This window comes from Haliaeetus albicilla, chromosome 16, assembly GCF_947461875.1.
Source record: "Haliaeetus albicilla chromosome 16, bHalAlb1.1, whole genome shotgun sequence".
In the NCBI taxonomy this organism is placed as follows: domain Eukaryota; kingdom Metazoa; phylum Chordata; class Aves; order Accipitriformes; family Accipitridae; genus Haliaeetus; species Haliaeetus albicilla.
In genome coordinates, this window is record NC_091498.1 from 15539535 (window position 1) to 15552858 (window position 13324).

At 39.5% G+C, this 13324-nt stretch overlaps 2 protein-coding genes across 2 annotated transcripts in view; one reads left to right on the forward strand and one right to left on the reverse strand.

Annotated features, from left to right (window-relative positions):
• Positions 1-13324, reverse strand: part of TRPM5 (transient receptor potential cation channel subfamily M member 5) — a 39275-nt gene that overhangs the window by 10991 nt on the left and 14960 nt on the right. Inside the window, exons 10-17 of the mRNA XM_009927991.2 lie at positions 11057-11188; positions 9881-10004; positions 7699-7844; positions 6812-6924; positions 5308-5403; positions 2641-2899; positions 1165-1283; positions 501-633 (exon numbers count right to left, since the gene is read on the reverse strand). Coding sequence (XP_009926293.2) covers positions 501-633; positions 1165-1283; positions 2641-2899; positions 5308-5403; positions 6812-6924; positions 7699-7844; positions 9881-10004; positions 11057-11188 — 1122 coding nt within the window. The remainder of the gene's footprint in view (positions 1-500; positions 634-1164; positions 1284-2640; positions 2900-5307; positions 5404-6811; positions 6925-7698; positions 7845-9880; positions 10005-11056; positions 11189-13324) is intronic.
• The window catches only part of KCNQ1 (potassium voltage-gated channel subfamily Q member 1), a 422193-nt gene continuing 410702 nt past the window's right edge, over positions 1834-13324 (forward strand). The window contains exons 1-2 of the mRNA XM_069803651.1: positions 1834-2497; positions 5141-5230. Of these exons, the coding sequence (XP_069659752.1) occupies positions 2445-2497; positions 5141-5230 (143 nt within the window). The 5' untranslated portion in view covers positions 1834-2444. The remainder of the gene's footprint in view (positions 2498-5140; positions 5231-13324) is intronic.

The following is a 13324-nucleotide window of genomic DNA, read 5'->3' on the forward strand; positions in this document are numbered from 1 at the left end:
TGTAACTTGGAGCTACAAAGTACAAGTAAGAATAACTCCTGTGGGCAACTTGCAACTATCCTTTTTCACAGATTTTTTTTTTTCACACTTTTTGCAGACAACATAATCTATTTCCCCAAGCAGAGCAGAGTCATTTAGTAAATGTCCTGTCCTTCTATAAATGGCCTGTCCTCTGTCTGAGGTCTTTGCTCGGAATGCGCACAGCTTATGAAGTAGGAGGAACAGCAGTAAGTCAAAGACACTCTACTCTTCATTTGTCAGATCTGAGGATAAACGATTAGGTAAGGTACATAGATTAGTAAATTGGGACCAGCTTGGAAGGATCTATTTCAAACTTATTGCATCTAATATTCATGATAAATAAGGGAATATATGCAGAATGACAAGCCTTAAAAATAAAAAGATTGATTATACACTGATTTCTTTTGTAAAGAGAAGATTTCCTACTCTCCATTTTTGAGAAAGCACAAGTATTTATCTGAGAGAGACTGCACACTTACCATCCTTTCCACAATTATGATCTTTGGTCCAAGTTGTTTATGAATTGCAAAAATATGTATAAGTCTAAGTGTAAACACCATAAAGTCAATGGCAAGTATTGTACGGCCAGCTTGAAAAGTCGAATTCAGCATCCTGCAGAACACATGAAATGAAATATCAGATCTCAGCAAGTACTGCTGAGAAGTATTTTCTCAAATATTACACTCAGTTTCCAGGCACAGCCTAGTTAGGAAAAAGCAAGTGCTTCAGGGCTGTGGTTGCATAAGCCTATAAAAGGAATGTGATATAATGTCTGTACATTGATGAGAAATAGCCAGAAGATGGAGGGACACTGTATTCTCTGTCTTGGCTTCAATGAGATTTATTTAAAAAAAAAAAAAAAGAAAGATATTATACATTGAATAAAAGTGATCGTCAAAAAAAAAAAAAAAAGCAGAGCTTTTCTGTACGTGAGTTTGAATATACTGATACGTCTTTCTGTGGTCTCTTGAGCAACTTCTATGATTCCACAGAATTTTAGAGGCTTTTATTGCAGAAACTTGTCTCAAAGCTTGTAGAAGTAAATGTCACAGTCTGTCCTCATGTGCACATGACTCTCCTGTCAGTTGACATACATAGCCCTTGCTACTGATGCTGAGCACATCGCATGGAACAGATATATACCTGCAGATTACCCCAATTACGAAGAGGAAGATGGTCACCATATCACATTTATTCCAGTTATCCTCCACATACAGTTTAAATTTTTTCATTAAATTTGTGTCTTCATCTGTATAGAAACTCTGAAAAAGAGAAATAATCATTGGTATTGATCTGTTTCTAGTTTCATTATTTCATTGTGAGTTTTAATGTAATACCTATTTCCTTTTTCTCTTTCATTGCAAAGAGCAAAAATGAATTGCTAGTGTAACAGGAAAAAAATTTGAAAACATAAGCTTGGTTTACTGTCTTAAAACACAAAAGTTGGATGAAAAAGAAAAAAATTCAAGTCTTTTTATTCTTGTGATATTAGCCTTCAGAATTTTTGAGGCCTGATTTAAGATTTTGTCAGCATTTGGACTGTTACACAATACAACAACTTCCAGTCAAAGTTCAGTTTCTAGACATTGCTATCTAAACAGCATGAACAGATTTGGCATTTGTATATTGGAATTGTCAGTGAGTGCACGTTTGGTTATCTAGGCACAGAGCTGGGTTTCTTAACTGGGTTTTAGCCTGGCACTCTTCCATGTTTTACAGGTTTATAATGAAGTGTTCTTTGATCCAAATATTTTTCCATGTCCTTCTCTGATTATGGCCTTGCTGCATAATTTCAAATACATTGTAAAAAATTGGGATCCCTTTCACTGTGCCTATTGCCTAAATAATGAACACCTACTTGTTCTTCCAGAGTAAATGTTTATAACTGCTTTTTTGTGTCTAAAGAGGACAGCTTTATGCACCCACAGTTGGCAACACACTAGCACCATTGTTCACACATTATTTTGATTGTTGAGCTGAGGACATTCCAAAACCAGTAACTGGCAGAGTAATGGAGAAGGGGTTGGGGTTTTTTTGTTTGGTTGTTTTTTTTGTTTTGGTTTTTGTTGTTGTGGTTTTTTTGTTTGTTTTTTTTTTTAGAAAAGCAACCCCAAAAGAGATCTGCTAATGTTTTGAGTTGAGAATTATCTTAGGAAATATACAAATAATCTGAATTCATTTATTTGTTTTTTTTTTAAAAATAGTCCCCAGTGGGGAAGAATCTCTTAAAAGGATTACAGTTGCCTGCTGTGTTTCCAGCTGTAGAATGTAACTTCAATTATTGGTGGTGGGACGACCTAGTTCTGGGGAGTGAAATCAGAGAGAAACTTTGCAAAGTGAAGGACACCTGAATATTAGCAGCCCACTTGACTTGGCTATGGCTGGAGCAGGATGGAAAAACAGAGGTGGAGCTACAGGTTTGTATGGCGGAGGAAGAGCTTGCTCTGGGAGAGAGAGGTGGAGTGTTTTGGATAAGGTAAGTTCTGTATCGCTCTTCTGTGCAAAACTGCACCTGACACTTGAAATCGTCACGCTTGTACAGTTATACGATCATAAATCTATTCAAAATATTGCTTCAAGTTTTACTGTGTTACTGCTAAGATGTTGTATGTTACTGACCTGCCGGATTTCTTCCAAGACTAGGGTAAAAACCCAGAAGTAAAGTATAATTTCTTTAGCAGATGGACCCTCAGGTGGAGGTGGCTTAAAGTCCAGTAAAAGGACATATGTAAATAGAAACAGAAAAGCAAAGTACATTATAACATTCCCCATAAATACAGTTACAGGGGCACTCCAGAATTTTCTCCACCGAGTAAACATGAATGTCGCCCACGCTGTGTTTTCAGAAGGGTTCTGCTTTTCCAATTTACTATTTCCTCTGCAAAACAAAAAGAATATAGGCTTGGTGACGATTTCCTAAAATTAGTTCATGGGAATAGGCTCAGTATTACTTTATATAAAGCTTCTTGTAAGAAAGTAACAGGCAGACACTGGGGGTGGCAAGGAGGAAGGCTGTAGAAGGCAGAGCAATCACATTACCATAGCAGAAATATTTCAAGTCAAAAAGAAAGTTTTGAAAAACAAAGTCACATCAGACTTAAATGCATGCTTTTGCTATTGCAGTTTTGTTGTGTTAATTTGATTTGCAACTTCATTGTGTTCCTGCATGTAGCACAAACACTGTGCAAATACACAAGGAGAGGGGGAAGTGGGCTAATTGCTCTTCATCATCCTACTTAATAGGAAAGAAGAGCAAATGGCCAATGTACTTTGTGAGTCAGTTCTTAATTATTTTGGCTCTAAAAATTTCTTGCACTGTTTGCATGCAGAAGTTCTTGTTGTTGCTGTGACTTGAAGCAATTTTTCTTTTTGACCAAGTCTCAAAAGTGCTGGATCATACTAAGCATGTGTTTCTTGACTGTCTTCGCTGAAGACTGAGAGAACTAGTGAAGGAATACTTCAGTCCTTTACACAACTGTAAGCGCTGGCATCTTGCCCTTTACAATTAAATTAGAGTAAATTGCAGAAAAATTAATACAGAAGCCTTTTAGCAAAAAAAGTTGACCTTGTAAATTATTTATTAAGGTAGTCTTTGACTATAGTGGAATTACACAAGTATTTCGGAAACTGAAGGGAAATTTGACCTGTGTGTCTACAGTTGCTTTTGCTGTGTTTTGGAACATTAAGTGTGATCTATAGCCAATGGAAATTATCATGCGCAGAAAATGCAAGTTCCCTGTATTTGATAGCAATCTGATCTTAGTGTGAGGTTTTGTTTCCACGTAAATTGCTCTCCTGTGTAAGCTAGGGATGTTATTGGATCTTTAATTTTGTGATTCTGACTCGGAGAGGTGTGATCTCTAACAAAGGATGTGCACACTAGAGTATGGTTTCAATTTACCTCACAAAAAATAAACAATGACTCTTCATTGGTTTTTAATTTCCCCTGATGTTCTTGCTAATTATTAAATACATTTGTTACAAGGAAAAGTTTCTCCTCACAGCCAGTCTTTTCTATGTGCCCAATTCTGTACTACCTCTCAATTTATGACATCATAAGATACATTCCCATGGTAACAGGCTAATATAATAAACAGATAATTGCAGCTTTACTGTAAGACATTGAAATAGGTCTGGGATGGAGAGAGCCTCTTTGTTAAAATAAATTGCTAAGATAATAGCAATTGGAACGCACAATGTAATGACCAAACCACACTTCACTAGGGATATGGAAGTGCTTTATGACATTGCTTACAAATAGCTCCCAAGAGGCAGATGCTTTTACACCTATTTTATAGGTTAGGGAGAGAGAAGAACTAATGATTTTCTCCAATATACTGGCAGTTAAATGCCAGAGGTAAAAATAGAACCTAATAACTCTGACTTGGTCCAGCACTTCATACCGTGGATGATGCTTCCTCACTACCGTTGTTCACATATTTCTGAAGTTCTCTTTAAATCATTGAAAAGCACATGCTTAATACAAGTGCCTATTTAGCACTATTTAGCCATTGAGATGACATTGTGCTAATCAAAAGTCTTCCCATCCTGACTGAAGTCCTTGTGGTCTCCCAGGTTTTGGCGATGAGTCTGTGGCAGAGGTATAGGGTGGGATACAGAAGTTCTGAATCACAGATCTATGAATGGCCATGAGCAACTGACAATCTTTGTGTTCAGTTACCCATTTGTGTAATGGTCCCTCTAACTCATAAGTTTGTTGTTGTACCTTGGGTTCCTCAGGCCTGCCCATCTTTTAAAATATAAATGAAGAACACTGGTATGGTGGGAAGCTGACTTAATATAAAATTGTCAAGTACTGATGTTTGCAAGTACTTCTGTTGCTGCCTTTGTAGGAAAGTACGTAGTGATGCGCTCAAATAACGTAAGGTTTTGCTGAGAACCTTCTTTCTGCTCAGCTCGGTAATCTGATAGGGGCTTAGTTTCTAAATCCAATGTATATCAGCCATCATGAGCTGAAGGGAATCTCAGGAGATGCTTTCTGATTCCCCAGGTATTAAGCAGATTCCTTGTTCTGTAGAAATTACCTGCTCAGAACAAGTAAAGTTGTGTCTCCTTAAAACAGTGATATATCCATGTTTATTTTCTATATTCCTTTTAGAGAGCAACACAGCAGTAATCAGAGGGCACAGCACTTTCTGAGGAGTAATGACTTTCTTGGTCCTTCAGCTGTTCCTTACATCATTAGTTGGTCACTAATCCACAACAATTGTCCTGTTCTTTGACTGGTGTCACAAAAGTTATATTAACTAATGGTTTTAAACTTACCTATCTTCTTCCTTGGAAAAAAACAGAGTCCTCTCTGTATCTAAACTGTCCAGCTCTCTGAATGGCTCTGGCTCAATCTTTGACTGTTTTTCCTCACTGTAAGGAAACAAACTCATTAGTTGAAAGGTGATGGTTAGCAATTTTTTACTATGAAATTGGCATTCATACAGAACTGCTAGCATGTACTTATCTTCAACTTGCTCCACTGAGAAGCTATCAAATAATGTGTAATCCTTACCTCTGTAAATTCTGTTTATTTGCAAGAAGAAGGCTGAAGTCACCCACAAGATTCAGAGAAGTGATAATTGGCATGCTTCACAAAAATGGAGCAGGATGCTCAGTTTCCTCAAATTACTTGGGATTTGAGCAGAACTAAACCCCTCAGTCAGTCCTAGAAGACAGTACCCCAATGCTCTGTTCCTGGTTACTCTTAGTAGCACTTAAGTGAGGAAATGCCAGAAGCAGTAGGGAACACGGTGTCAACTCCTGCATTTCCAGGGAAAGGAGGCAAAAAATGTCCTCAACAGAACAAATTTGGAAAGGCTTACTTTGATTATGAATGATAATTTAAACCTTTTCGTGAAAACTTTGCCAAAATTTCACATTAAATTACTTGAATTTGTGAATCTGGCAGCCACCATGACAAGAAGGTCATCTTTAGTGATACTGGCAGAAGAAAAGTCTTAAGTTAGCAGTTCCAAACAAGTTTTCCTCTTGCTTTTTAAGTAGTTTAACAGTTAAGAAACATATATGTCTTAATAGCCTGTCATTCCATAATGCCTATTCTGATGATTTGAATGTGATTCTTACAGTACTAGGAGGTTTTCTTAAAGTTTCAGTTCCTGGATTCTTATGACTGCTGGAGTATCTTGGCTGCTTTTTTTTTCTTTTCTGTTTGTTGGTTTTTTGTTTGTTTGTTTTAAGAAAACCTAAGATTCTAGCCATCTTCACTGTGACAAAAAGCTGAAAACTACGAACTCCAAAGCTATGCCTGCAGAAGACTAACAAAGAGATCTCATAAGACATTGAATTTGAAATTGATTTCATGTCGGCCCTGTGTTTTTAAGCTTGACTTGTGGTTATCAAGGCTTGTAGCTGACAATACTGCTTTGTGATGGCTGTTTTTCTAGATAAGATACTGAGGTTTGAACCAGGCATCTCCAATCTAGAAATAGACGGTGCTACACCTGGAGATATTCCACACATTACTGTGTAGAATCTGGAGCTGACAGAATTCCAACAGGCTTTTCTGTGGGCTGTGCAAAATAGAAGTGATCTATGTGAAATCACGGCATTGATCTTTTAAGTATTAGAATAGACACTATTCTAGCACAGGACACACAAATCAGTCCTATAGAAAACTGATTTGGTTACCAGTGGTGCGGCCCTGTTGACACCCTGAGGCGGTATTACTGTTTTTATCACTTAGGTGAGAGATTTTGAGTCTGGATATTTTTTATGGCTTTTCATCCCCTCTCTTGCACCCAAATAGTTATGTTTGCACCTGAATGCTATTAAATTTGTGTAGATTAGGAAAGGACACCAGAATCCGCAGATTAACTTCAGGATCTGTGTGCTTGTAGACATGTCTCCCCACCATATCTTTGTCAGGAAGGCCTGAAAGTCAAGAAAACAAGAGATGGCTTTAACATCACAAAAACATACATGCAGATGAAATGCACCTATGTTCTGTGGCTCCTAAAACAGGGAATGCTCTGGAAACCTGAAGAGCAGGCACACCTTCAGAGCAAACAGGTGCTCTGTGCGTCCTTCTGCAGATGTTGAGTATGCAAAGAATAATGAAGAGGACAGTGGAAAGAACAGCAAGTCAAGTGGAATTAAGCAACATCTGTAGTGCTAAGAATGTGCAAGTCAGGCACTGGGAGCTAAAAGTACCACCACTCTTAATTTGGTTTTGTGTACGTGGAGAGAACTCAGGTTGTGAGGGCAAAGCTGAATAGTAATTTGATTTAACTTTTATCAGCAAGCTCTTCTTTGAATCTGAACAAGGAGTTACCTCACATCTTAGAGCAGTTTCATTATGCCTCAGGCAGATTTAGAGTGCTTTCCTGATGCTTCTCTGTGAGCAAGGAAGGAAGAAAAAGCACAGGATGGAATAAGGGCTAAACCACCTCCTCAGTGTGCTGGTCCATGGGCCAACTGGATGAAAGGGAGGGGAAAGGGGGAACTGTGTTGCTTTGTCAAGGATGGGGTATAACATCCTCTTCATATGGTGCTAGGGGAGGGAAGAGTCCCCTCTCCGAAGAATATCTCTTAGGGGAATATGTTTTGTGGGGTTCTTCAGTTGCTGTGCTGTCCTCTTCTGTGTACAACATCATGCTTAAAGGCCCTGGGGGTAGAGGTGGTGAGGGAAGGGTCTGTAAAACTTACCTGGACACCATCATGTGCAAAGAAAGACTTTGCATCTGCCTCTGTAGCCAGCTGAAGGCAGGTGGTTTTGCTCCAGTACTGATTTTTCCTCACCAACAGAGCAAATGCTCTCTCCTCACTGTTGTGGTAGCATTCACTAAACAGTTCTGCCAAATGAAGGAAACATAGACAAACAGGTCTTGTAATTTAAAAGAAAAAAATTACAAAATGAATGTAAGGCAAGAGAGCGATGTGTGTAGGGTACAGCATGATGGCAGCAAAGCCTGAGCGCTACCAGATGCTCCGTGCTGCACCAAACTTCTGCAAGGCTGAAGTAGTTGAAAAGGACCCTGAGAGAGCTAAGAGGAAGTGGGAGAGAGGAATGATCCTGGACACAAGAATAACTCACTATGGCTTTATGCATGGGTGTACATGTGTTGGGGCAGAGGGCTGATGAAATAATTTGCCTTGGTAAAAAAAAGTCACTGTAATTTTAAAATTCTCACTGTTGCAGAAAGGTATAGAGTAAATCTGTCAGTACCCCCCCTCTCACCTCTTTCTATCTGCATGCTCCCTTCTCAGCCTGGGGCCTCTAACGGGTTTGGGTTTTGTGGTTTTTTTTCCTATTGTTGTTTGACCTGAGAAGAAAATTTTCTTTCTCAGTTCTTCTACAAATAGCATAAGAAACTTCTTGGAAACATGTCAGTATTTGTTATAGTCCCTCATTTGTAGGTGCATCAAGTGGAGCTTTAGGCAGTATCAAGCAAAACTGTATCTCTTGGATGATCCTCTTACACTTTGAAGGATGAGTTGCCATGCTGCCCCCACTCTCCTGAATAGACAAAAGGAACAGCTCAGCTTTGGCTTATAGCCAACAAATCCTTGGTTTTAAGACATAGCTATTTGACAAATAATATTAGACTTGGTAGAGTGTTGTGGCATAGTTCTGTTTCCAGAGAAGACGGTCCTGGAGCTCAGAAACTAGGACAGTCTAAAAAGTCAAGGTTTTCTCATTAGACAAGATCTGACTTCTTGTGTCTGTTTCATTCTGCTGATTCACTTGATTATCTCCATACCTCTCCTAGGCCAGCCTACACCTTGTTGTTACACTGTGAGGGCTGGGGAAGGAATCAAGTTCTCTTAAAATAACCTGATACACAGACTTATTTCGCAGTTGATGTGGTATTTATCATTCTTAAAGAATGTTTGTTCTACTTAATACTGACAGTGTTATCCAGGCCAGAAATTAAAATTGCAGATCTAATACTTACCAAAGCCAAGGAGTAGACTTCTGTGTATTGGATTAGGCCCTGTAATTCCATGTCTAAATTACTTGAGCCCTGTGATTTTATAGAGCCTGACTCTTATTTTTTGTAAATAATAATGGCCCTGTGAGAAGAGGGGAAAAATGTGATCTGTGTATAAATAATGTAGCAAAGTCTGCATGAGCCTTCAGCTGCTTGATGCACTAGCTCTAAGGGGAGAGAAAGAGCCTTTGTGTTTCCACGTGTGGCATACTTTAAAGCCCTCTGTTCACAGTGGTGCTACCTTCAGTATGGATTAGCTTGAAGTCAGATCAGCAGAAAAGCTTGTGTGCAGACATCTGTTTTTAAACCAGGCAAAGGGGAGAGGCCTTGGCATTCCAGCATTGCAGATGCCTGAATTCGTACTGCTGTAGGGAGGGACAGCTTGTCCGCTGTGAAACCAGTCTGAGCCTTGCTGCAGTTTTGCAGTGCAGTTAGCCCTCTTCTGGGTGAGGTAATCTCAAATTATTTTTAGCAGCGAAGACAAACCTCAAAACTTGTTGCTCTACTGTCCCTTACAGAGCAAGCTTGATATTGCAGGAAAACCAGGCTGTTGCAAGCCTGGAAGCGTGTTGGTTATTCTATCTTGCCCATCCCTGTAACACACCTTGTACTAAGATCAGACACTTAAAACACCAACTCAGGTGCAGCAGGAGAGTAATTTCTTCCATACATCCCAGGGGTCAGTCCTGGAAGACTGATTTTTTCCAAAATGATTGCGTTTTAAGTCGTTCTTCAGTGGTATTTGAATGTTTGGGACTGCCTGTGCTGCAAGGCTGTTAAATTATTCATGACAGTTGACCTTTTACAACTGAAACAGTATTTTTTTCACTTGCTTGCCTTCCAATGGCAGTTACTTCTTAAATTTTTGATGCTGTTAAAAAGGTGCCCTTACTTACCAACAGCGAGCTGCTCGTAATTGGCTTCTTTCATTATACGTGCTACTTCAGTCTCTGTCTCCAGGCGGGACATCTCTTTAAGGATCTTGCAGGCTGCCAGAGCTGAAGCTACACCCTCTGATCCCTGTGGAATTGAAAGGGGTGCTGCCTCAAATACGAACTTGAAAGTCCAAAATGTCGATTGAAATGGCAGTTTTCGTAATATCTGAGAAGTGAAAACCACATAGCAGTAGTTCTTGTGACTTATAAGGCTGGAGACTTCTGGGTTTGATTGACCTTAGATGGGCCTGATTTGGGTAGCAGTCAAAGACTGAGAGGAGAAGAACATGTTATGGAAAGAGAGCAAAACAGTCTCACAGTGCCTCAAACACGACTGTGCTGAGATCGTGCATAAAGACATATGGGAAAGGAGGGAGTACAGCTGGCAGAGGCACAAAAGTGGCACAGAGCAAAGAAACGTGCCTTCTGGTAATAGGGCTCCACAAACACAAGGCCCTGCAAGGTGCAGATGTGTCTGCATGCACATACACTAGCTGAAGAGCTGTGCTGCAGTTTGACCCTCCTTGTGAATTCCCCCATTGCCAGATGCAGCTGTCTGGAAGCTCAGAGATGGGGCCCGATAGCTGTGTCTGGCTCTGTGGGGGGAGGGAAGCTCTGGCATTGCACTCCAGAGGCACAAGACAGGGCCTGGGTTGTGGAGGGTTGTAAAACAGGAGCCAATTATGCCAGCTTGAAGCTCACCCTTTGAGAGCGTGGTGCTGTTGTTCCCTATGCATACAGCACGTAAGCTAAAGATGCTCGATTGCACAGTCTTCCCTCTCGGTCCTGCTAAAACCCAAACAACTGACCTATTGTAGAAGGAACAAAACCTGAGACTGAGAGTGGTGAGTCATCAGCAGCAAGGAAGAGGAGGGCCAACTCTGCAGCTGAAGTTCATCAGCAGTGTTTCAGGCTGTGCTGATTTACATCTGCTGCTGCTCTACCCTCCCTCTCTGTCAGGCCCTCTGGCCCCTGCTGGCACGAGCCACATGGAGGTGAAAAGCCTTATAAATGCCGCATCTCGTTTTTTAGAAACAAACCTATCTGTCATCTGCGCTGCAAGGCTGAGCAAAAAGCATCTCATATACTTGAAATATGCCAATATTTCACCTGAAGCTGCTACAGCACAAAGCTTACCATAGCCCAGAAATAGTTTGCCATCTTGTGCCGATTTTGAAGTACTGCCCATACAAACAAATCCCTCCAAGGATTTTCACTTTTCTGGTTCATATCCAAAGGCCCAGGTAATCGCTTTGTATTCATTTTATCCTGAAATATGGTTTGTAGAAATTAAAACCTGCTTTACATTCTCATACCATGCAAATGACATGATCTAAGCTGCTCTTGGCCTTGCCAGCTATTTCATATTCTTTTGATTTTTCTTTTTCTTTTCTGTAGGACTGAGAGGTAATTAGTTCATTCTGTACTGAATCAAAGGACCCTTGTGTCCCCAGTATAACTCAATATGTGTGAGAACATTCTGGATGAAACCGTGACTCCATTGAAGTCAATGGTAAAGCTTTCATTGACTTTATTAAGGCCAGGGTTTCACTGCTGGTATGTAATATCATACAAGACAAACCTGTGATTAACTAATCTGAGCTTGCCTTCACTTATATTGGATTCTGCTCAACTGCCACAGAGGACATGGTTTCAGAGAAAAAGGAACAAAAGGCATTTTATTTCAACAGAAATAAATCTCACCAACACCCAGTACAGGACAAGAATAGAGTACGTCAATACCCTCTTTTTAGTCTTTCCTTTGAGAAACCTCTCCCTCATGCAGGGAGTATTTTAAGTAGAACAGTGCTTATTCCTTTAGCATTTGATAAAAAACTCTCCAGAGGAAGTGTGGCAACTTAGGTCAAGTCCTGAGTTGTAAGTATATTTAAAAACTGCCTTTATATCTATTGTGTTAATTAGAAGCAGCCAGAGTGGATTTATTTTTTTTTTTAATAAAAGAAGTTTTTGTGAGGATCTATTTTTTCAGCACTTTAAACTATGGGATTCTGTTAAAATTTATTTTCATGGCATTTTTGGGGGGTGTTGGTGTTGTTTGGGTTTTTTTGTTTTTTTTTTTTCCTTCAGTTTGTAGTGAGCTATTTAATCAACTGAATTGCACTGAAAACCTTGCAGGAAACAAAGATATCCCAAAAGTCTCATCAGTCTTTGTAACCACCAGTTCCTAGCTTGAAATAAGACACACGATTTAGCAACAGTGACACTGGTATCCCAGTATAGTGATGCTCTTTCTGTTGCCAGTGATAATGGGATCAAGCCACTGGCGGCAGCCATGGGAAAAAGCTTTTAAAGGAAAAAAGCTAGTAGGCAGTGTGATGTGGTATCTGAATCGGGCCTTATTTACAGCACTTGGCTTTAGCTCACTTAGTGCCAAATCCCACAAAGGAGTCTGCTTAATGACTTTAAAGGTATTGCCCCAAAATGTCTGTCCTTTTAAACAAAGAAATTCTGACTAGATTAAAACTTACCTTTTCATACTACTAATTACTTTAGCTAGGCTTTATCAAAGCAAAAGTGATTGAAGCTCTTGAGGGAGAATTTTTTGTTGTTATTTTTTAGTTTAAACAGTTTTAAAATGAAACTAGAACTTTGCAAATATCAAAAGGTTTAACTGTTTAGTTTGTCTAAAACTCTGATCTTAATGAAATTTCTCTATACCTCTCTGACTTGAAATTATATGTCCAAACTTGTCTCCAATGCTCTTGCAAGAACTTTAGTACTTTTGAGTTTCAATGTTAAACACACTGTCAAAATGCAAAAATGATGATGTATCTATTGCACAACTGTGGGCAGTGCACTATAGATATTCCACAGTGGTACCCATCACATGTTATCCTTGTCATGTGTGGGCCAAGGTGCTTGCCAGGGCCACTTCACACAATCGTTCTTATTTCTTGCTGTGTGTTATGACACTCAGTAACAAGACTATAATGATCTAAAGGCAAATATCGTGTACAGCACATTATTGAATATACAATCTACTCCTACACAGTATAAATCTGGGAATAGTTTTATGTACAAAGATTACCATTTTCAGACCTGGGATTGAAAATGGTCATTGCCTGCTTGTCTTTCTCCTAGAAAATTCTGTCTTTCAAGTACTTCTGCTTGAAGTTCTGTATGAGAAATGCAGACTGCTATTTTTATGTCTAGTTACTGCTTAGTAAATGTAAAACCATCTCTTCATATTCCCCATATATCTTTCATTGAATCTGTTCTTATACATGTGAGACTAGTAAGATCAACAGAGTGTTCTCCACGTGCAAGGTGCTAGAATGAGGAATGGTCTGTGGGAGTTGCGCTAGACAAGCGTGAGATACAGGGGCCTCTGCAGATCATGAAACAGAGGCCATATCTTGGCACTAGTTCAAGGTACAGTAAAAC